This window comes from Oreochromis niloticus, linkage group LG17, assembly GCF_001858045.2.
Source record: "Oreochromis niloticus isolate F11D_XX linkage group LG17, O_niloticus_UMD_NMBU, whole genome shotgun sequence".
Classification (NCBI taxonomy): Eukaryota; Metazoa; Chordata; class Actinopteri; order Cichliformes; family Cichlidae; genus Oreochromis; species Oreochromis niloticus.
In genome coordinates, this window is record NC_031981.2 from 1,611,692 (window position 1) to 1,636,598 (window position 24,907).

The 24,907-nt window shown below is 40.3% G+C and overlaps 1 protein-coding gene across 2 annotated transcripts in view; it reads right to left on the reverse strand.

Moving 5' to 3' along the window:
• Window positions 1-2,054: 2,054 nt before the first annotated feature.
• LOC112842638 (receptor-type tyrosine-protein phosphatase C-like) overlaps window positions 2,055-24,907 on the reverse strand; it is a 115,716-nt gene continuing 92,863 nt past the window's right edge. For both annotated transcript variants that reach the window (XM_025899572.1, XM_025899573.1), the window contains 9 exons: window positions 9,237-9,347; window positions 8,935-9,069; window positions 8,671-8,820; window positions 8,022-8,165; window positions 7,646-7,869; window positions 7,473-7,533; window positions 7,266-7,352; window positions 7,016-7,047; window positions 2,055-5,859 (listed from right to left, as the gene is read on the reverse strand). In XM_025899572.1, coding sequence (XP_025755357.1) covers window positions 7,040-7,047; window positions 7,266-7,352; window positions 7,473-7,533; window positions 7,646-7,869; window positions 8,022-8,165; window positions 8,671-8,820; window positions 8,935-9,069; window positions 9,237-9,347 — 920 coding nt within the window. In that variant the 3' untranslated portion in view covers window positions 2,055-5,859; window positions 7,016-7,039. The remainder of the gene's footprint in view (window positions 5,860-7,015; window positions 7,048-7,265; window positions 7,353-7,472; window positions 7,534-7,645; window positions 7,870-8,021; window positions 8,166-8,670; window positions 8,821-8,934; window positions 9,070-9,236; window positions 9,348-24,907) is intronic.

The window sequence follows — 24,907 nt, forward strand, 5'->3', positions numbered from 1 at the left end:
ACCCCACTTTTCAGTTATTTATTTGTAAAAAATGTTTGGAATCATGTATGATTTTCGTTCCACTTCTCACGTGTGCACCACTTTGTGTTGGTCTTTCATGTGGAATTCCAATAAAATTGATTCATGTTTGTGGCTGTAATGTGACAAAATGTGGAAAAGTTCAAGGGGGCCGAATACTTTTGCAAGCCACTGTACTTGCAAGTAAGGGACTATTGTGCAAAGCAAATAAAGACTGACTGGCTTGAAAAACCATTGGGTGTTATTGGACTAGTAAATAATTGCTATGAACAAAAACAATTCAAAGCAATTTCCACCTTCTACAGATCATAAGAAGAAGATAGACAGGATACAACCTTTTACCTTGTTACGTCTCCTCGAGGGCAGGAGGGAATAACACAACAACTCCAGAAACTCGGTACAGGTGTTAAGAAACAGGTTTAATGCAGCGCTCTCACAAAATAAATAACCTAAATTCAAACAACAAATGTGGGGGAGAAAGGGACAGTTAGGTTGTGCCAAAAAACCCATCAAAACGACAAAACCAAAACATAGCTGAGCTATTATCCTAGAAAACAAAAACAGAAAGACCCTAAACCTCAACTCAAAACAAGCTCAAAATTACATGGGTGGCACCAACCTACTTACCTAGTGTTTCTAACAAAAAGACTCTACGTGAGTAAGTGTATGGGGTCCCCAAACTTACCTAGTCCACTTTTACTCCCACCACAACCATCAAACAAAAGAAACACAGCAGAGGAGCTTTACACATGAGCCAAACAATTCAAAGGAGGGAAGAGAGGCCACGCCCAGCCATAGGTGAGTCTCCTTATCAAGGTGTGCACTCCTGGTTTGTCCAATCAGGGTCTCCCTCCTCTAATTAGTTGGACATCCCCAGATTGACATCAGCCTGCAGTCCGCGACCTAAGGGATTAGCAAACAAAAGGAGAGGGAAAGAAAACATGCAGCCTGCAGACACGTAACAACCTTAAAAAGAAATGGGAAGCTGAACTGACAGTAAATATAACAGAGAAGGAATGGTCAGTATGTGTGAAATACAACACAGCACAACGAATTGAGGGAGGGAATTTTGCTGGAAAAATTTGATGCGTTTTTTCATCACACCCAAAGTTAACAGTAAACAGATCTCAAGTCCACAGAAATGTTGGAGACTGTTAGGGTTTTGTATTGTTGATTGTCATTTATGCTTAGAAATATTTATGCCATATGCTTAGAAGTATATAATCGATTGTGTAGTGATAGGAGGTTTGATCCTTAGTAGTCTGCAGAGACACGTTGTGTGCATTCCAGAGCACTCTGGGAGCATGGGAGAGGTCGTACCTTGTCTTATTGTTTTATGGTATAGGAGGACACCTTCTCTGTATCTGGTTAAGCATAAGAGCCTTTTGTTTAGATGGACCGCTAGACTCCTGGCACCAGCTTTGGGGAGTCTTCAAGGGGTCACATCTTGACCCCACACATATACACACATAGACACACACACAAGGTATTCTTTGTTCACATGTATACCTATGTAAGATGTCATATGTTAATGAACCTATGCATATTCATGTAACCACAATAAAAGAGCAGTGTTACGGGGGAGCGGACGAGAGCAACTGGGGTCAAACGAAGGAACGGCGCCTGTCCAGTTCTCTCCCGTGCACGTGAACCATAAAGAATGTTGCCTACTCGTGTCTTGCTTGCTGTGTAATCACATTGCCTTCAACGTTCCAGCGAATAGGGTTAAGCTATAAACCTATCAGAGACTGTGTGGAGAAACAGAAGCTGATCACTCACATGTATTTTGGAAGTGCATAAAAATAAAAAAAGTATTGGGAAGACCTTAAAATGATCATGGATAATATTCTGGGTTATGCACTCCCAAACACCTGTCAAGTGATGTACCTTGGAAACATGCAGGAACAGGTACAACAGGAGGAGGACATGTATCTAGTAAAAAAACAATTCTAGCCGCAACAAAGAAAGCAATCACAAAGAATTGGTTACACCCAGACACCCCCCCCACCCCACCCCACCCCAACCCCACTCAACAAGATTGGATTAGGATTGTAGAAGGTATCTCAGAGATGGAAAAATTCAATATTACACTGATGGGGTGTAAATATGATAGACGATGGAGGAAGTGGAAAGCATTTTTAAGTGGCACCAAAAACACGACATAAAAAGAGATTTGCATGTGATAGAAGGTGGAAAAAGAAATGTAAACTCCAGACTGTTTGTTTGTCTGTTTGTAATTTTCTTTACTGTATCATTTTCAACACTAACTAAAACTAATAAAAATGAAAGTTAAAAAAAAGGGAGGCCATCATCATTCTGCACTAGATCGGTTGAGTCTGAGGATTCTGCACATTTGTTTGTAATGGTTTTTCTTTTTCTGTTTTTTATTATTGAAAAAATGTCAGAGGAGACTGAAAAAGAAATGATGTGGTTAAAAGACTTCCTGGTCCATTAAGGTGGGCAGGGCCTATGTGAGGTGAAATCTAGATTAGAAGGAAAAAGGGGAAGCCCCGTAACTTGGACATCCTACAACAAACATGTGGTCACCCTTCAACGGGCTTTTAAAAGGAAACAGAACAAGTTGGAGTCGGTTACAGAATATTCACATCCTTTGATGCAGTTGATGGAGTCGGTCCTTGCTACTGAACCCTGTAGTGTCCTTAATCATCAAAGAAATGTTATTTGCAACCATGTAGTGCCTAAAATTACACTGGTATATTCATTCAACTCAACCATTCAATATTTAATAATTGAAATATTTATTTTAACCCCATTTGCACACAGAGGTTTTCCACAAATGATGATACTGTCACAGTAAGCCTGTTTCTATGGTCAACACTAAACTTTTAACAAACAGAAGATCATAAAAACGAAAAAGCACAAAGCAGGAATTCACAAGACAAAATAAAACAATTCAAATTAAAAAGGTGCTCTTTTGTGCTTATAAGGTATAAAAATTTTAAAATTAAAAATGTGATGAGCTGAAGAAGACTGCTAGAGAGAAACCACAGACAACTACGTGGGAGATAAGAAGTGATTTGTTGGGTAGAAGGAGATACAGGAACTAATGTAAAACTCTCTCCACCATGGGGTCATCAAACTCAGGCTAAGGTGACTGAAGGTAAAGCTTTAACCTTAAAGCCAGCCATCCTGGGCTAAACCTGCATCCTCTCAGAGATGAACGGCTCAATAATGCAACAGCTGCAAATTTAAAAATCAGCAGAGCCAGAAACATGAGAAAACTCTGTGTTTTCAATCTAGGACAGCTTCATCTGATGTCTCAGAAGAAGAGAAATTAACTTCAGCTTCCCAACTTTGACCATGAACAATATTTAAGAAAAGAACTATTATGATTTTGTTTTATTAAAGGATAGTAAAACTCACTGCTTTTGTGGTTCATATCTGAGGTTTATGCAGGAACAAAAGTTTCTCACAATCCATACAGAAAGTGAGTCAATTTTTTTATTTACTTTAAAAAAAATAAATTAGGTGTTTCAAAAAAAAGTTGTCTAATATTTTTACCTTCAAACATTCAAACATCAATTTGTTTCAAATGATTGCATTTTATTAAAAGAATTAATTTGCAACAAAAACTTAAAGAAATAAAATGTACATTAACTCATAACATACCATAAATCTAAATATGCAAACAAATTCAAAATAATGAAAATACTAAACACCTTAAAATATTATCAAATTCATCTCTTTTATTATTGCACCATTCTGCATCTGATCTGATATTAGCGTGAAAAAAATAATAAAAACTGCACTCACAGCTCGCAGAAACAAGGATTCGTGCCCACAAGAGCAGGGCTGTAAGACTGCACAGGTCTGCACTAGTGGAGTGGTTAAACTGCACAGGCATGCACAGAAAGATGTTCACACAGAAGCTGCATTTCCTCTTAATGTGAGCGTTTAAAAAAAGAAAACCACGTAATAAAAGGAAATTCGCTCTGAATTGTGGTTCTAATAGTTTGTTTTTTTCCCCTAAAACTCTTTTAACCTTGACGACTCGTTACATCTACTTTGAGGTTTAGAAACAAATCTTTGGTGCTCAGATAATCAGCTTTTAGCCTCAAATTAAGACAAAACAAAAAGTTTTGTGCAGGACTTTGGCTCTGACCGGTAAGCTTGTACTTTAAAAAATAAACTAGTCTTTTTTTTTAATTTGGCAGAGTTTAAGAGAGTAAATTATGCTTTTCCCTCTACAAATCACTTTCTTTATTTTGAAAGTACAGTGGTATTCATATCATATGCTATCTGCTTAGCAGGTTAATTAAATTTACAGAAAGGGGTTTTCAACCCGCCCATGCCAAAGCGCATAGGTCAACTGTGCATACGCTAAAATCTGATTGGCTGACAAGTGTAACAAAGCAGGGAAGGCAGTGGCACGTAGAGAGATATGAATATATTTTGAATATATTTATCTATTTATTTGTATATCTTTAAATATATTATTATATAGTGACAACAAGATTGGATCATATCGAGGAATCCTGGAACCAGACAAACCAGTGACTAATCTGTGTAAGGCAGACGTGGTTATACTGGAAACCATTTACAGCTGATCATTAACATCTTTGCAGACTGAGGTGGGATCAGGGTTGGACCAGTAATCTGGCATACTGGGTGTTTTCCCTGTCGGCCGACTCACTTTTGAGCCACTAGATTGCCCAATCAAGTCTCTTAACGCCGCTGGCCCCTCCCCTGCCTTTGCTGTGCGCTCACGCAGTTTGTAAAAAAACTTTATTGTGGAAGAAGGAGTGAAAAGGTGGCGCCAGAAAGCTAAAAGAAAACAATAAAAAGAAACTAATAATTAGTCAAGTTAACCGACATAACTGCCGGGCTGCAGCACTGTGAACAGTAACAAAAGCAACAACTAGTAACCAGGCCTCACAGTCACAGGAAGCTGCTGCTGCTGCTGCTGCTAGCACCAGCTGTGGGGAAGTGAGGAAGAGACAGAGGAAGGTGGAATTCACATAGTAAAAAAATCAATGGAGGGACCCAAATAGCAGTGCTGTGTGATACCTATGCTTTTATCTTATAAAGTTATGTAGGAGAGAGTTTGTCATAACACAACACAGAGAGACAATCATCAACCCCACTCACTGCATGTTGTTAGCAGGAACCCACAGTGGAGAACATGCAAACTTCACATATTAAAATCATAGAAAAGTGGATCCAGACTGTGGATTAGTTAGCTGGGTGTGGGACAACAGTAAATCTAAACATGTTGGCGATGATAACATTAAATCATGCACAGCCATGTCCTGTTTTTTTTTTTAAATGTAAGTATAATAATTTTTGTATTGGCTAAAAAAAAAAAGAAGAGGCTTGCTAATTTTCACATGCAACATCTTTGAGCTTCATTTCCACTGATCTGCTGGGAACAGGAGACCTGCTACTATGTAAACCACACTTTTCTTTGATGTTTTTGTTAATATTGTTGATACATTTAACAGTATTTAATTTTCTGCAGACATACAAATGTGTGAAAGACACATGAACAAAAACTAAAAGCATCAAATCACCTGCTGATGGATACACATCGATCAGCTGTAACTGGGAACGTTACATCTGCTAATTTGTGTTTTTTATTTTTTTAATATATTTTTCAGAGTGCCATGTAATGTGAACAATTAGGAAAATTAACAGTAAGATTAAATTGGTGCTCTTATGTTAATGCAGCAAAAACTTTTTTTCTTTTACTATTGGAATGGAAACAAAAAACATACCAAACAATAAAGAGTTAATGGTGACAGACTTTGCTGCTCCATGATGCCTTTTTTGATCAGTGAGCTTCTTTATGACGTGATCCAGGAGTTTGTCCGTTCTCATAAACTATGACAAGAAACAGGAAATAACAATAAAGGGCTGCGAACACTGTTATAGCACAGTAGCCTAAGGAGATTAGAAACAAAGGTGACTAAACCTCTTTAAGAGTCTTGAAGACGTTTCACCCTCAGCTGAGAAGCTTCTTTAGCTCTAAGAGCAACTGGTGGTGACTCCCAGATTTAAGCTGTGTTGGAAGTGTCCTTAAGAGGGTCGTTGCTCATCTGCCCAATCACATGAGCCAAGGTGTGAAAATGGGTGTGGTTCATTATTGCCCAAGGTTTCAGGTGAACCCATTGTGAGACCTTGCCCACCTATCATGTAACTTACTGAGGTCAAATGACCCAAGATGTGAGTGTGCATTAAGGCCTTAACACACTCACACCCAATGGTAGAGCTACATGGCTGTGAGTCAGTTGTGTTCAGTGTTTTTATTGTAATAATTATTCTGATTTTCATTCATCTTGGTCCTTGTAAATATCCGTTTAATTCATTATTATCAGGATGTCTTAAAAACGCTCATAAAAGCCGTTGGTTGATCCAAAATACTGACAGGGATTTGAAAGAGAGAGTATTTTCCCCCCAAATTGGCTTCTCTTCATCAGCTCCCTGTGAAATCCACAATTAAATTTAAAATCCTTCTTATAAGGTGTAAGGACTAATCAGGCCCCAATTTTATCTTAAAGGCCTCGTAGTGCCGTTTTCCCTTTACTTGCTGTTCCTAGAGTATTTAAAAGTAGAATGGGAGGCAGAGCCTTCAGTTTTCAGGCCCCTCTTCTGTGGAACCAGCTTCCAGTTTGGATTCAGGAGACAGACACTATCTCTACTTTCAAGATTAGGCTTCAAACTTTCCTTTTTGCTAAAGCATATAGTTAGGGCTGGACCAGGTGACCCTGAATCCTCCCTTAATTATGCTGCAATATGCTTATACCGAGTGTTTCTTTTTCACTCACTCACTTTTTTTCACTCACTAAATATCACTCTGCATTTAATCATTAGTCATTATTAACCTCTGGCTCTCTTCCACAGTGTGTCTTTGTCCTCTCTTCCTCTCCTCACAATATAAAGGCCCTGGAGGCAACTGTTCTCAGTTGGCCCTTTATGAATAAAGTTGAATAAAAATCTAACTGAATGGTAACAGCCACTAAATGTTTGGTTTACTCACTTGGTTCAAGTTCCATGCCGCCATTCACGTCACTGTGGAAGAAAGATAAGAAAGGATTATGTTTATAATAGAGAGAAAGTAACACTTTGATTATGTAAAGAACATAATGCATCACTGTGCCTCTGCTCTGCTGTTTTAAACCTAAGTTAATAATGACATTAGCCTTTACTAGTAATGAAAAGTAAAGTGGAAAAAAGTGAAAGTCAGAAATGTGTAGAAAAAACACTCGTGGACTTTCTGAGCTTCTTACTGTGGAACTTGTAGGTGACGAAAATCAGAGCCACAGACGTGAGGATGACGAGGAAGACACGAAACCCTAAAACAGTTCTGTTGTTGTCTGTGAAATAATATTAAAAATTACATTTACATGAAAGATAAAATTTGTAGAAATATGTGTGTTTAAACTGAGACGAAGCATTTGTCGGTAAACTGTATCATTAATGAAAACAGGACGTACAGAAAGTGCTGATGTCTTTTATTGTGGGGTCACTCTCATAGTGTCCGTTGAAAGCCGTCACCTTTAAAGACAAAATGTCAGTTCATTGTGAATTACAACATTCAGGAGTCTAAAATAATATTTATAAGTATAATAATTTATTTATGAAACCAAAAATGTTGGATTTAACAAACCTTCACTTTGTAGGTCGTAGAGCAGCTCAGATCTTTGAATTCAACTTCACATTTTGTACATTTTGCCTTCACCTCCTTCTTTGTCACTTCCTTATCATCAGCTGTAATTAGTCGTATTATATATTTTCCCTCAGGTCCGTTGAACGTAGAGGATCTGTGCCAGCTCACTTTGATCGTATTATGTTCGTTAACATGCACCTGCAGCTCAGTGACTGCAGCAGGTGCTGTAGGAGAAATTTAAAGGAAGCCATATTTAAAGTAAGACTGACAGACCTGCAGCCCTTTGCTGTGTGTCCTTCCTGTTTATCTTCACTGCTCAAATATCCAGTGAGAAATAAATTCTAACATTATGTAATAAAAATGTTTGATTACTTACTTCCAACCTTAGTTTGCAGTTTAACTTCAGGCCCAGTGGAAACTGGATTGTTGTTGTATTTGGGTTTGACTCCACATTTATAACCAGTGTATGGAATCAATCCAGTAATAACACATGTTCCTCCATCAGGACTTGTGACTGTAACTGTAACATAATTTCCATGAACCATGTGAAGTGTTTAGAGATTTAAATCAACATCATCATGTTAAGAAACTTTAAATGACAAATGTCAGGTTAAAGTTTCACAAACATACATCAGCTGGTAGTTCTGTCTGTCAGCTGATCCATAAACTGGCACAAACCTGTTTCACTTACAGTCTGTGTTCCTGCTGACATAAAGCACTGATGCTACAAGCTTCTCATAGAAACTACGTACATGTTAGAAAACCAACAGACTGAGAAACTGTTTATGTTGCTTTTTATAAAGACAATTAAATTTCAAACATCAGATTTTACCTTCAAACAGCTCAAAGCTTCTCATCATTTCTTCTGTGTGAAACTCGACTCTGTTTCAGTGTTTATTCTGTTTTATATTTGCTATTTATTTTAATAACTGTGTATTTATTCACACCCAGTCAGAGGTTTGGTTTTTCACTTACAGTCAAACATCATGAACATAAACACAAAGTAGAGAAGTCGTCTCACTCACCTGGTTTTTGACCGTGTTTCTGACAACTGCAGTCATAAGAAAGCTTATGAAGGTTGGGAAGTTCCTGTTGACAGTTCTTACTGGTTGTTTTCCAGCTGAACTCAATGGAAATATTGGATGAAATTTTCTTTATGTCGGTTATTGTAAGATCTGTTGGAACAAAGTAAAGATCAGTAACAGTGAATGAAGTTTCCTTTGCTTCACTCTAAACTGTGTGAGAATAAAACCTTTTATTTTGATGAGCTAAAGGAAATATAAACTCACCACAATCAACCCTGACGTGGACAGATGGAGTTATTTTAGTTATGGTGATGTTGTTCTGTAAGATCAGACCAGTACAGCTGTAGTCTGTGAACGGCTCCAGCTCAGACAGTTTCACAACATCAGGTTTGTGTTTTTCTGAGGAGACACAAAGATGACATCATTGTTGTTCCTCAGTGTGTGAACATTCATCCTTTGGGTTTAGATTCAAATGTTTAAAGAAAAATGTAAAGAAAAAACTCAGAACAGATTCACAGAGAGCACTAAGTGCTCGCATCTCTGACACTCATATAGTTTCCACTTACCTGAACAGGTGTAACTAACTGAGAGGTTTTTAAACTTTGGTAATGTTGTGGTAATTTCTGCAGGAAGTCCAGTGGATATAATCTGCTGTATTTCACTGGGATTTAAGAAATCTGTGGAAAATATGAAAAAACAGCTACATGATTAATAAGTTTCTGACATCAGGTGTAAGAATAGATTATCGTAGTGTTAGGGATTTAGTTGCTGCTAAACATTCACACACAGAGCACATAGAACTGCGACAAAAGGTCAGAGGTGTATGTGAGAAGCAGAGAGGACAGAGCTGCCGTTAGTGAGATAAGGAGTTCTTAAGCCAAAGCAAGGAGAACACAGTGTGCGAAGGAGTGGGCAGCGAGGACACGAGATAGGGAGGAAGGAGATAGAGAGGGAATTAGCAGACACCTAGTTTTGAGAGACAAAGGTTGTTCTGAAGGCAGGACTGTGATGCAGATTTTTGCCTCACCGCTAGAGGCCGTTTTGTGAGCAATGTTTTGACTGGGATGAAAAATGGTGTTCATGGAGGCAGTGTGGATCACGAGTTATGCTTGGGAGTAGAGCTGGGCGATATAAGATTTTTTCATATCACGATATGTTTTTTTCATTTCAGGCGATAACGATATATATCACGATATAAGCCAAATAACTATATTTGTAAGATTTAAATGTGCCATTGCTCACAAGTAAAATGTGAAATAATTAGCAGCTTGTTTTAATTAAAATATTTATTTCCCATAATAAGTTCAACAGGGTAGATGTACTTAAGGAACATGAGACTTCAGTTTCAGATAAATAAAGGCAAATATTGCAAACTACACAAAAGGCAGCCGCTAAAGAGTTTAAGTTTCAAAATAGAACAAACAAAACAGACTAAATTGTCAATTCCACTTAGAAACAAAATATTAATTCTAAAAATAAATCTTAGGCCGTTTTACAGAAGAACAGACAAAATTGACAAACTTTTGTCAATATCAAATAAACTGAGAACTAAAAGGAAATTCTCAATCTCTCCTTGTTGTATAGCTTAGCTTTTCAAACAGTTTTAACAGTTACTTTAGTCTGACAAAAGCCGAATGACGAATTAGCGCTTTCAGTCAGAGACTGAGCATGCACCGCTTTATTGTATTTCCAGACTTGCTTTCGGCACAATTTACAGTGCGCGCTACTCTGTTTGTTGTCAGACTTGAAATAGCCGAAATACCTTCACACTACGGAACTTCTGTGGCCCTTCCGTTCGACAAGCTCTCCTGCATTGGAACCATTATCTGCTTTTTCTTCGGTAACCTTCGCTCACGCTCTCGGTTGATTTTTCTCTAGTCGGCAAACTCATTTCCTTCATTACCCGGGCTGCACGGCTGCAAAAACAAATACACATGTGCGCCTTGGCGCTTGTGCTGTACGTAACAAGTCACGTGACGCTGCGGCTGTGATTGGTTCGGCTCTGCGCTACTTAATTTGGATTGGCTGTTCTTTTTTTTTAAGAGGACAAGAGAGATGAGGCCTATCGCAATAGTTTAATTTTTCTATCAAGAAAAAGTTATTTCGCAATACATATCGTTATCGTTCTATCGCCCAGCTCTACTCGGGAGCAGTTTATGTGGGTTCAGTGAGAGTGTGCGTCTATAAGACTGGTGAGTTACAAGATATTTCTTGTGTAAGAAGGATAGCCTGTATGTTTTATCGCTCTGGACATCCTCTGTTTGTGCATTTTCCTCTAAGCTAAGTTATCGCTAAGCTAAGTTAAGTTCACCTAGGTCCCTAGGCCAAACTGAGTTCGGTTTGAGTGGTGATTTATTATGTGTATTTGCCTTCTTTATTTAGCATCATAAGTGAGTGGGGCACAAGAGTTAAATGATAGAAAGATGTTTATTTTCTTTGTTGCCAAATAATATATACCCACAGAAAGATGGAATACCATCATTGAGAGACTTTGCAGAGTGGCTGGAGTATGAGCTGGTCATTCAAGAGGGTGGCGATCACACAGAGAAGGCAGAGGAGAGCTCAAGAGACAGGAGCAGCATGAAAACAGATAAAAGAGCCACCAAAAGGACTACCACCGTGCTGCATGGTGCAACACACAACACTGCCCCCCCAAAGGTCCTCAGCCACATCCCCTTCCACTTCTGAAGTCCAAGACAAACCCACAGCTTATTGTCCGTATTGTAATAACACTTTGCACTTCCTAGATCAATGTGTCAACTTCAAGATGCTGACTAAGGAGCAGAAATCAACTTGGATTAAGTCCAACAATCGCTGCTGGCGTTGTGGGCAGCACCACCAGGCCGCTCAATGTTTACTTAAAGTGCAGTGTAAGACGTGCAAGGGAAAACACCTAGAGCCCCTGCATGAAGTGAATCTCAGACCTGCTGCACCCAATCCACCAATGGAACACGTCGCTGAGCTGTGTTTTTGTATTTTCCTACTCAGTTGTATATAGTATTTGTATTTCTATTTTATTCTATTGTATATATTATTCTATTCTATTTTATTCTATTGTATATAGTATTTTATTTTATTTTATTGTATTTTATTGCATTCCAGTGTTTTCTAATTTCTGCTACATAACTTTGCACTTTTGCTGTAACAAAACAAATTTCCCACCTGTGGGACTAATAAAGGCCATCTTATATTATCTTATCTTAAACCATCTACTGAGGTGCTTTATCTGGACCGGCATGCTGGCTGTAGCCAAGTGCTTCTGAAGATAACCAAAGTGCTGCTGTAGAACGGTGAGCACACCCTGGAGACATTTGCGATATTGGATGATGGATCTGAGAGGACGATCCTTCTCCCTGAGGCCACTCAAAGACTGCAGCTACAGGGCACGGCAGAGAGTCTTACTCTACGTACGGTGAGACAAGGACTGAGAACCTTGCATGGTGCATCAGTGACAGTCAAAGTCTCCCCTGCCAGTCAACCATCCAGAACATTCACCATTGAGAGAGCCTTCACAGCTGATGACCTAGGCTTGGCTGAACATTCATACCCTGTGAAAGCACTTCAACAGAAATATATACACTTGAGAAGGCTTCCCTTGCAGCCCTTCACAAATGCCCAGCCACTCCTTCAAATCGGCTCTGACTGTCCTCACCTAGTGACGCCCATCAAACCTGTGCGCCTAGGCTTACCTGGAGGACCAGCTGCAGTCAAGACTAGACTTGGTTGGGTACTACAAGGACCGGTCCCCTCCCTTAACCACTCTGCTCAACCGCAACAGTGCCTCTTCCTCTCAACTGCCTCTCCTCAGTCAGAGCTTCATAGTCAAATAGAGAGGCTTTGGCAACTCGACACTCTCCCATATCAAAGTGAGAAACTAGTGACACGGTCTCGGAGGGAAGAGCATTGATATGCCTACACTCCAGGTGCCACCTGAAGCCGTACTCCCCAATCTACGTGGCACGGAGAAGCGCCTCTGTCGAGACCCAGAGAAGGCTAAAGATTATCAAGCGGAGATGACAAAGTTGATAGCAGCAGGCTATGTCAGAGAAATAAGTGAAGAGGAAATGAGGGCCTCCATAGAACCATGGTTCATCCCCCACCACATGGTGGAAAGAACCACCACAACAGAAAGAACCATGTGGTGTTTAATTGCTCATTCACCTATAGGGATCAGAACCTCAACGAACTGCTGTTACCAGGCCTGAACCTGGGGGCCTCTCTTCTTGGGGTGCTGCTACGCTTCAGAGAACGCTCCATGGCAGTCAGCAGTGACATCAAGGGGATGTTCCACCAGGTGAGACTACTGCCTGAGGACCGCCCGCTACTACGTTTCATCTGGCGCGATCTGCAGAGAGACACCCAGCCCAAGGTGTATGAATGGCAGGTGCTCCCCTTTGGGACAACATGCTCACCATGCTGTGCAATTTATGCACTACAGCGACATGTCCATGACCACGGTAACCAGGGAGATGACGTGCGTGACTCCATTGAGAAGGATTTTTATGTTGACAACTGGTTACAGAGCTTCTCTTCTCCAGAGGTGGCCACAGAGGTTGTGGACAAACTACGGTCACTATTATTGGACGGAGGATATGAGCTCAGACAGTGCGTCAGCATCACCCCAGATCTCATCAGCCATCTACCAAAGGAGATAAGATCGGAGAGCAGCGTACAGTGGCTGAATCAAACTAATATGGACCCTCAAGAACCTGCTCTAGGTCTGCGCTGGATGTGCTGCTCTGACACTCTGCACTACAAGTCCAGGCAGCTGGAGAGTAATCCTCCTACCATGAGAAACATCTACCGGGTTCTGGCAAGTCAGTATGACCCACTAGGGTTTCTCGTCCCCTTGACAACGAGGGCGAAGGTACTAGTCCAGCAGTTATGGGACAAAAAGCATGAGTGGGATGACACCCTGTTACCAAGTGACCTGCTCTCTGCATGGAACGAATGGGAAGGTGAGCTACAGGCAACAGGCATATGGAGGTGTTGCCTACCTACGGACAGAGGATGCTGCTGGAAAGGTGGAAGTTGCTTTCCTGACTGCCCGTTCTAGGGTGGCTCCTAAACGGCAGTTGTCCATGCCATGTCTGAAACTATGTGCAGCCTTGACTGGAGCTCAACTCACTAGCCTGCTGACCAAAGAGCTCACCCTACCACTATGCAGAGTGGTGTTATGGACAGACTCCACCACTGTCCTAGCATGGATCCAGTCAGAGTCCTGTCATTTCAAGGTGTTCGTGGGAACTCGGATAGCTGAGATCCAGGAACTGACAGAGAGCCAGTCTTGGCGTTATGTGACAACATATTAAAGTCCAGCAGATGATCTAACTAGGGGTAAAAGGCTACAAGACCTCACAATCCAGTCCCGGTGGGCATGTGTGTCCCCGTTTCTGCAGCTACATCGAGACCAGTGGCCAGAGCACCCAGCCACACCATGTACAGACTTTGCTGAGGAGCAGCGTAAACCAATAACTTGCTTAGCTGTGTCTACTGACTCTATCTCCCGGCCTGATGCACAGCAGTTTACCAGTTTTAGTGAGCTTTTGGAAGACACAGCCAGGTGCCTTCACAGGGCGGCTGGTGACAACCTCACATCAGAGAACTACAAGGAGGCTGAGCTTATTCTGCTGAGAGCTGCTCAGAAAGACAGTTTCCCAGATGAGATCCAGTGCCTGACCACTGGGAAACCAGTTCACTCATCCAGCCGTCTGTTTTGCCTGGCCCCGGAATTTGATGAGTCACTTCAACTCATAAGAGTAGGTGGTCATCTCAGATGGTGCCATGATTTGGAAGCTGCTGTGATACATCCAGTAGTATTGGACCCTAAACATCCAGTCACCAGACTACTCATCCGACAGGCTGACAATGATTTGAAACACCCAGGAGCAGAGAGATCATTTGCAGAGTTGAGAAGGAAATACAGGATTCTTTGCGGCCGTGAAGCTGTAAGAAGGGAACAGCGCTCCTGCCCTGAGTGCCAAAAATAGAGAGCCCAACCTGTCAACCCAAAGATGACAGACCTTCCCCTTGCAGGGAAGGTGGCTGGCGCTGTCACGTGGTGTTCGCTCGCTTTGTGGTAGAGTATCACTTCCTGTTCCTGCTCAAACACAGTGGAGTTCCTGAGTAGCTTTTCTGCTTAGCAATTTAATTAAAAAACTTTTAGATAGATTCCTTCTTCATAGTATAATCTTCACGTGCTTCATCTGAAGCACCCTTTCTGTGTACTCACTACCTAATTTATAGCTAAAGTATTCACTCACTGTCTCTGTACTGTTTCGCTAGCCTAGCTTAGCTCATAGCCGACTCGTTAGCACCATGGCTACTTTACCTGTCCCTCCTGCACTTTCTTGCTCATTGTGTCAGATGTTTAGCTACTCCTTGGCCTCCTTTAGCAGTACGAGTTATTGTGAGGAGACTATAAATAGCATTTGTATTTTCTGTATTTGCTGTAATGGAGTTCTTGTTATGGAACTTTTTTTTGTTTTTGTTTCAAAATAGCTGATAACTATTCGCTGATAGCTGCCAAACATCTGCGAACAAATATACTTCTATAAAGTTGTTCTATATAGTGTGTAACTGTTAATATAGAGCATTATTAAATTTATTGATAATGCAATCATATGGCACATTAACTTCTGAGGAAATTTTAAATGGCACTCACCATCAGAAAGGTTGCCTACCCCTGGTTTAAATGAATCAACACCCCCGAGTCATTCTAACTACCAGAAACCTCGAAGCACAGGCCAAGTGGCAGCAATTTTTCACACCAGCCTATTAATTAACGAAAGACCAAGACAGACTTTTAATTCATTTGAAAGCCTGATGCTTAGCCTCGTCCACCCCAGCTGTAAAACTCAGAAACCAGTCTTACTTGTTATCATCTATCGTCCACCTGGGCCTTACACAGAGTTTCTCTCTGATTTCTCAGACTTTTTATCTGATTTAGTGCTCAGCTCAGATAAAATAATTATTGTGGGTGATTTTAACATCCATGTAGATGCTAAAAACGACAGCCTCAACATCGCATTTAATCTGTTATTAGACTCAATTGGCTTCTCTCAAAATGTAAAAGAACCCACCCACCACTTTAATCACACTCTAGATCTTGTTTTAACATATGGCATAGAAACTGAACATTTAACAGTGTTTCCTGAAAACCCTCTGCTGTCTGATCATTTCCTGATAACATTTACATTTACAATAATTGATTACACAGCAGTGGAGAGTAGACTTTATCACAGTAGATGTCTTTCTGAAAGTGCTGTAACTAAGTTTAAGAATATAATCCACCCACTGTTATCATCTTCAATGCCCTGTACCAACATAGAGCAGAGCAGCTATCTGAACGCTACGCCAACAGAGGTCGATTATCTTGTTAATAATTTTACCTCCTCACTACGTACGACTCTGGATACTGTAGCTCCTGTGAAAACTAAGGCCTCAAATCCGAAGTACCTGACTGGCCTTCAAGCTGGCTGTAGTTAAACCTTTACTTAAAAAGCCATCTCTAGACCCAGCTGTCTTAGCTAATTAAAGGCCAATCTCCAACCTTCCTTTCATATCAAACATCCTTGAAAGAGTAGTTGTCAAACAGCTAACAGATCATCTCCAGAGGAATGGCTTATTTGAAGAGTTTCAGTCAGGTTTCAGAGCTCATCACAGCACAGAAACAGCTTTAGTGAAGGTTACAAATGATCTTCTTATGGCCTCTGACAGTGGACTCATCTCTGTGCTTGTCCTGCTAGACCTCAGTGCAGCGTTCGATACCGTTGACCATAATATCCTATTAGAGCGATTAGAACATGCTGTAGGTATTACAGGTACTGCGCTGCAGTGGTTTGTATCATATCTATCTAATAGACTCCAATTTGTACATGTAAATGGAGAGTCCTCTTCACACATTAAGGTCAACTAGAAAGCGAAAATTTCAGAAGAAATTTTAAGTGTGCCTATGCCGCTGCTAATCAGTGTAGTTTGCCATTCATACAGCTACAGAGAGCAAAACTCAGAAGAGCAGCCATTCTCCACCATGAACTATGGTAAAAACAAACACCGCTCGTGCCTCACAGATGACAGCTTACAGTTTTGGGTAAAGATGAAGTGACTTCGTACAGCGCCGATTTGCAGACGCTGTGCACAGAGGTTCATGAGCAGAAGTTCCATTGTACCACGGCAGACCCGACAATGTTTGCACGAACACGCTTTGAAGCATTACGTTATGGACCACTTTTCACACATGGTTGGTGTACCCACACAGCCGGCTGTAGCTTTTCAACTCACAGCCCGATACACACCCAACAAACAGCCGAGAGAGCACAGACTACGCCCGAGAGGCGTGATTGCAGGTGCCGCTCAGGTGGGTCCACCTCCACTGCAGCGGCACTGCAGACCACGCCCCGCCACACACATCAAACACGTAAAATAAATATTTATGCACTTTTGCATTCACTTTTTGTTTTTTGTTATTTTTACACAGTGTTCTGAATGATTAACAATGGTCTACAGCCAATCTTGTGTATTATTATACAAACTTTGGTTGTAAGATGCAGATAACTATTTAATAAAAAGCTAAATATTTTATATGAGAGTAAGAAAGAAAAGTATATCTTTATGTCCCCCTTTCCCTGTTAATGCCCTACCTGGCCCCCTGGCAAAAGCTTTGCTAGATCCGCCCCTGCACAGTTACCAGCTGTCAGCTACACAAAAACAGGAGCTTGGTGTTTATTTGTCTCTCAGAAACAGTTCATAACTTCCCTTCAACTCATTCATGTCACCTAAAGGTGTTTCTCCATCACCAGTTCAGCTCTGATGATTCAGTAAGGACATCTCCTGGTTTGGACCAGCCGCCTCTACAGCTGTGGCTCCAGCAAACATCAGCTGATACTAGAAATTAAAATCAAATGAATTCTAACAACAGCTGATCAAGCTTAAACGTGCTGCTGTTGTTTAGCGCGATAAACAAGAGCGAAAAGCCGATCGTTGATCAGTTTCATGATTGAAGTTGCAACAGGCCAGAGAATGACAGGGGAGGCTTCATAACAACAGAATAAATCGTAATATTTTCTCTGAATGTGGGACGATTCCGTTTGTACGGCAACTCTACGAACTAACCCTTATGAATAAAATAAAGTTCAACGTCAGTAACTTAGCGCGCACACAGCTGTATAGAAACTCCCGTCGTGCTAGCTAGCACGCAGTAAATAAACTACACCTAAACTCGATTTATATCTGACCCAAATAGAGTGCAGTTCATAACTTCTTACCTGAAATTCAGTTCAACTCACGCTCCTGCCTGTTAGCAACCACCGGTCGATCGGCGGTCGCCTCGCCGCCTCGTATTTCTCGTTCGCGGCATGTCCTTTCTGTCACACACCGGTGGATAGCTGCCCTCTGCTCCTGCCTGTTAGCAACCACCGGTCGATCGGCGGTCGCCTCGCCGCCTCGTATGTCTCGTTCGCGGCATGTCCTTTCTGTCACACACCGGTGGATAGCTGCCCTCTGTTGTAGCTCCACCACCAAACAACTCAGTTATTTTTTCCACATCGACCAGCATCATCGGCCCATATAAACGAAAAATAAGTCCAGCTAAAACACAGACTCGTGGCGAGCGACCGGGTGTTGAAACAAGTATCAGCTGCCTCACTGTAAGCAAAGCCTGGGTGCTTTTTCACGAAGGGACGCTAGCGGCGCTAGCTAGCCGGTTGTCAGCAACACCTAAGAGAAATGTTGCTAATATGGGATGTCTTGATAAAACGAGCAGATATTTGAAGTTTACACACCTACATTCTCGCCTGAAAATATCTTAAAAATTTATTTTGTGACCTAGAAACTCTAATAAAAGACATTTAAAACGAAGACGTGTCCGCCATTGTTTAACTCGGCAGAGGTGTGCTATCAATTGTGGGATATTGAGTTTTCCACCAAGCATTGCGGTTACCATAACTATTCAATGGTTCGCACAACCTTAAAACTTCCAATGGTTCCTGAAAGCAGCGAGTCTGTGCGCGCCATTGATATTGTCCTCATTACGGTATCCAAATAAGGGTAGACAGGATGTACCACTCCCGGCATACCACTAGAGAGAGCCAACACACCACAAATGAAGTTTGAAATTTGTTTCAGTGGGACCAAAAGATGGAGCCAACACACCACAAATGAAGTCTGTTTCTATGGCGCCAAAAGAAGAATCTTTCTAAATTTGCACTAAAATATTAATATTTAAAAAACTATAAAAGTCATGAACACCAAAAGTCGTACCATACTAGTCCAGCTCCAGCCGCACAAAATGATCTAACATATTGTAGAATTATAGGAATTATTTTAGGGTTACTGTTCATAACCATCATCTTTATCATTGCATTAATTATCATTTCATCCAAGCATTTATTGAAGTGCTGGCATTAGGTTATAATTTGTATTACAGGGGTTATCATAATCAAATATTAACAGGTTTATTACAGGTTGTTCTAAAATTTAAAGGTTTTCGAATGTTTTTATATTCTTACACATAGTCTTCAGTGGGTGAGAAAACTGAGTTGCAGGCTGACAGGAAACGGCGTGCTTTTCCAGAAGTGAAACCGAAAGCAGAGTGAGCGCAAGCTGAAGAGTAGGGTGTTTATTCAGTAGATTACATATATAGTCTTGGTTCGGACATACACGTAACCACCCACACACTTAGTTAGAGGGATCACTGATAGGGGAAAGTTCAAGTTGCTTAAGTTGAGGTCAACTAAGGTTCAGAAAGCAGATGCAAACTCTGTGCACGCACAGACAGACAAATAGTGAGAGGTCATGACACGTATGCAGTACACAGCATGCACGCGCCCCTGCACGTGCACACACAAAGATATAAACTCTTACCTACTAAATGAGTTTTAGACTGCAAAGTTGTGCCTGTATGAGTGACATTTTCTACAGGAAGTGCACCTGATGTTCCAGGGAGATAAGCGACAGCGAAGGTGGGCTAACAGGAAGCATCAGCCGTCGACACGAAGATGATGTTCTATGTTAAAAGTCATTGTGGTTTTGGTGTGACGTATTTCTGCCTAGTAACAGAAAAGGGGGCTGTACAATTCTTAACCCCATAAAACAGTTGTCTGAATATGATAAAGACAGTTCAACACTGATTGGGTTGTTGAACTCACACATGTGTTCATTAAAATACTGTCTAATTGCACACGCCTGGATCTGTGGTTTTTATGGATTCTTCTCTCAACATTGAACCCTAACAATATGTAACCCTATTGTCAAAACTGTTCGGCAGAGAAGCGCAGGAAAATTTTCACTAAAATATTAATATTTAAAAAACTATAATAGTCATAAACACCAAAAGTCATAGCACACCATTCCAGATCCAGCCGCACAAAATGAGGTAACATATATGAAGTTTGTCTCAAAACTGCGGGGCGAGTTTCGCTGCAAAATTTCAGGCGGAAACTGAAGAATAACTAGAAAAATTTGCATTTCCTGCGAAAATGCTGTGTGGATGCCTTATCGCTGAAGCTGTCTGCTGAAAAGCTGAAAAAGATGAAAAGTTGCAAAAAGTTGTATGGTGGTGAAAAAAAAATGTTGCCCTGAGCAGGATTCGAACGTGGCCCTCCTGGGCTCAAGGCAGAGACTCATCTCACTGTGCCAAACTCACTCTCACAAGGAAAGAGATGGAGAGACTGACAATTATGGTGGAATGAGCAGAAGCTGCTGAGAATTGTGCTGATAAGAGGTAAAAAGGCTGAAAATTTTGCAGAAAAGAGGTGAATCAGCAGAATTTCTGCAGAAAAGAGGCAAAGAAGCAGAACGTTGTGCTGAAAAGAGGTGAATGAGCAGAATTTCTGCTAAAAAGAGGCAGAGGAACCTGGTTCTGCTTAGATTCACCAATCAGAGGTACTGCCTCTATCTGCTTCATCAGGCTGTGTACTTGTATGTATTTCTGCCATGGAGCGTTAAGAAGAATCTGAGGTCCATATTAGAAAAGCTAAAATCATAAAACTTTGCAGAATTGTAATAAATTAGCAAAATAAATTACAGGTCTGTGATAGTGTATAAATTTGTAGTGAAAAAAAAAAATGTTGAACAAGGTGGGATTGAACCCACGACCTTTGAGCTGCAGAGCCGCGTCATTACTGATTGCACCACCTGGAAAGGGGGCGGGCGGCTGAAAGACAGAGACTTGGGCAGTCAGAAAATAGATCGCGGTGAGCAGCGAAAAGCGCCGTTTTTCGGAGTTACAAAACATCGTGTAACTCAAAAACTAGGAGGGCTAGCAGCATAATTCTTGTACTGGGTGAATCAGCAGACTTTGGTGTACATTGACTGCGATTTTCATTGCTCTTTGTACCTCCGTCGCGGAGATATGACGAGAGAAGAAACGGCTTCATTTTCGGAGTTTGAAAACTGAGAGGAGGACAGATTTCCACCCCTCAAACAAACGTAATTCATTGCTCAACGGTAAGATAATTGTAAAAACTGCTTCCACTGTGAGTGTCAGCAGTGTCTGAAGATATATTGGCACAAGCCTCATGTCCTAACTTTGCTTTGTTAAGGAGATATGGCGATTTAAAAATGCCTCCTGTTACAGAATTTCAGCTCTGAATTTCAAAACCTCCCCATAGACTTTGAATGGGGAGTTGTCAGACCTTGTGTCACTTCGAGGCAAATTGCGAAAAAACGGTGAATCTCACAATAAAGATAGTAACATTGTCTGAAAGCCAGCAAAAATACCTACGTTTTGATGTATAATTTGTGGGGGTTGAGTGGAAATTGAGCGAGTAGCAAGAAGTTGTTCAGACATGAAGAGAAAATTCAGAACAGACCAGCGCACACTCTGAGTTAATTGCATAGCAACCATAGCAACGCATGTATTTTCTGAAAAATCACAAAGCTGCAACTGAAAACTTAAAGAGGTATAAAATTAAAACGGTAGAAAATCTGAAAAAGCTGAATCACACAGGAATAGCCCAATATTTTGAGAACATTTTAAAGTTTGAATGGAGTTTCTAGGTGAAAGTATGAGGAAGTAGTTAAGTTTCAAAAACAAGCAAGTTTTAGCAGAATTGTGGAAGTTTCCCATTCATTTCAATGGGACAAATTAAAGGAAAAAAGTGTAATATTTTAAAAAGTATAATAGTAACTAGAAAGCGAAAATTTTTTCTAAAGGTTCACTTTTTACAACTGAGGTTGCATCTGCTTTTTACACTGGATAAATCTATAATCACTAGAGTATAAAAGTGTGTATTAAGGACCTGGACTATCCCCCCCCTGAGGACACATGGGTCACCCCATGTGTCACTAATGCTGCTGTTCTGCACAGGGACTTGGGGAGTATCGGTTTACCTTCACAAGTCATCAAATCATATTATAGTTGTTATTATATTTGTGCTCCACACTTTAACCATTTCTTCTGTTCTGTAGTTGGTGCGGCTTTTGTTCATCTTCAAGTACATCAAGTGGTATTTGCATAGAGGATGCAGACATTAACGTGTCTACAGTTTGTTGTGCGACTAACGTTGCTGCTTGATCTGCAAAGTTATTGCCTTTAGTTATTTCTGATTTATCTTTCTGATGTGCAGCACATTTACACAATGCTAACTGTTTTGGCAATATTATCACTTCTAACAGTATTTTCAGAAGATTTCCATGTTGTACTGGCTTTCCAATAGATGCAACACTACATTCTGACTTAAGGCATTTTAGGCAATTCCTATTTCTCAAAGAATTCATACATCTTACATATTTCAAACTTTTAAGTTAAGAAAAAAACTTTGCATTGCTTACAGCTCATAACTCACAGCTCTAAAACTCGTCATTGTTAAATCATGTGCCTAATCATTATATGTCACTGTGATCCACAAGTATGATCACAAATTTGTTTTCCAAACTTACAAAACAAACAAACAAAAACAAAAACAAATTGCCTATGGCACCAAGGCTTTGCGTTCATATTAATTGAGTTGTAAGCTGCTTTCTTCATTGCAAGTGTTTGTTTCAATAAGGTTTAATTCATGCATCTTATCACTGAGTTCTAAATTCAAACTATCTCACTTCTAATTCATTTCAATAATAATCTCACATGTAACAATTTGTGTATGTGTGTTTTCATTTTGTGTTTACCTCTTTTAAACGTGATATGGTAGACATCCCTAAACAATCATGAGTTCTGGCTTCAATTTTTCCAATCCAATTATATCCTATATTCTCGCAGTCAAACTCGTCCAGCTTCACCTGACACTGGTCCCCCTCCTTCACAGTGTCCTGTTCCTTCTCTTTTTCTTCTCCAGTCTTCTCTTCCAAAATTACTCCAAGCATGGCAAATATGACACTCAATGTCCAGTGCTCTTCCACAATTCTTTATCCCACTGTTCAACTGCCCAGCCTGTAATTCACAGTACATGTTGCATTACTCGCTTTTCTTACATGCTGCTGCTGGTCGTCAGTCGTCATCAGTGTTAATGGATCAGGGGCACTGTCGTTTGCCTGCGGTATTCAAGTCCACGATGTTCTGTCGGTCTTCATCAGGAGATTGACTGTTCTTTAAGCTCCTTCTCAGGATAAGGAGACAATGAGAGGTGAAGCTGTCAACTTTTAAGCCAAAGGCTGGCCTGTTTTCCTCCCAATTCTGTTAATCTATCATTTAGCCACTGTACTCAAGGATCAATGTTGAGAGAAGTCCACCTGTATTGGCACACTAAAGCATACAATTAATATTCTTTTCATTTCTTTTTCTTAAAACCTCCATTTGCTTCATGTGCCTAGGGTTAACTCTTTCTCTCTTCTCTGGGTGCACACTTGTCACAGTGAGTACCTTTTATGGGCCTCTCACAACCACCACTTCCTCTCACACAGCAGGCACACAGAGCCATATTTCCTGTTTCTTCAAACTAATCTAACTCTTTTGTTTTTTCTTTGTATTTATAATCTACAGACCCTCTTTAATTCTACTAAATCTTAATCTAAAAACAATACACCTTTATTTCATTCACACCTTCAAATATTCTAACCTCTTTTGTCATTCAGTAATCGTCTCACACACTGCCTTTTCTTCCAAACCTCATCTTTTTCGCTCACTCTACTAAAAAACCTCCTCAGTGTTATTATTACCTATTTACTTATTTGGTACAAATCACGCGGAGTCACTCAAATCAAATACTGACAGCATTCACACAGTTAAAATCACTCACAATACGCTCTCCTAGGAGTATTTTAGACATCCTTTTCATAATCAGAAAAACAATTTAAACCTCTAATCATTCTCACAGCACACACATAACTAAAAAAAATAAAAAATAAAATAATAAACACACCACCATTTGTGGCTCAAGATAGGTCACTGCTTTAAAATAACATATAGGTCTTAGGTACTGTACAATTCACTCAATCTATATATATATATATCTATCAAAAGTCAGTCAACTCCTATACATCCACAGTAATGAATTCACACTCTATTTATACTATTGTAGTGAGCAAAACCAGCATCTCAGTCACAGGCATTTAGCAATATTTGCAAACAATAGTTATAAAGCTCAATAAGACTCTACGCCGAAAGCAACACTCTGCATGCGCGTCACCGCTCCTCATTTGCATTCTCACACACACACCGTCTAAAAATAGAATCAGCAGCCAGTGCACTGTTGTGTTGTCTCAAACCTGTAGCTTTAGCTGTTGTATTCAGGGCTTGACTTATTATTTGTTAGTATAGGTTTGCTCTTCATCTCAAGAGAGTCTCATCTAGGATAACAGGTTTACAAACAGGTCAAGTGTCTCTATGCACTTGATTAGATTAGGTATTTTCCTTATTTTCTTCATCTCATATATCATTGTACTGAGTTTGAGCAAACCTTAAGCTTGAATCAGACTACTTTTAACAATTATCCACCTCACATCATAACTGACTGAGGTGCCTCTTATTATTAATATTATGTCATAATTAATGTTATTATTGTTTTGTTCTTCCTTTTTTTTATAACAGCTATAGTATATTACAATACACTACTATACTACTAGTATACAATAGTTTATTATTTTATATTTTATTATGTATCCATCTTGGGCCTGTGTGACCTGCAGCTTCACACCTTCCCAAGCTGGAGACATTTGCTTTTTCACACTCTTTCCTTGGCTGAACAATGACACAGCCTTATTATACCTTATGCATCTCTCTAATTTATTTTAATATGGTTTCGTGTGAATTATCTGCTTTCATTCATTCTATTCATTCTGGGTATGGTTGTCTACCCAA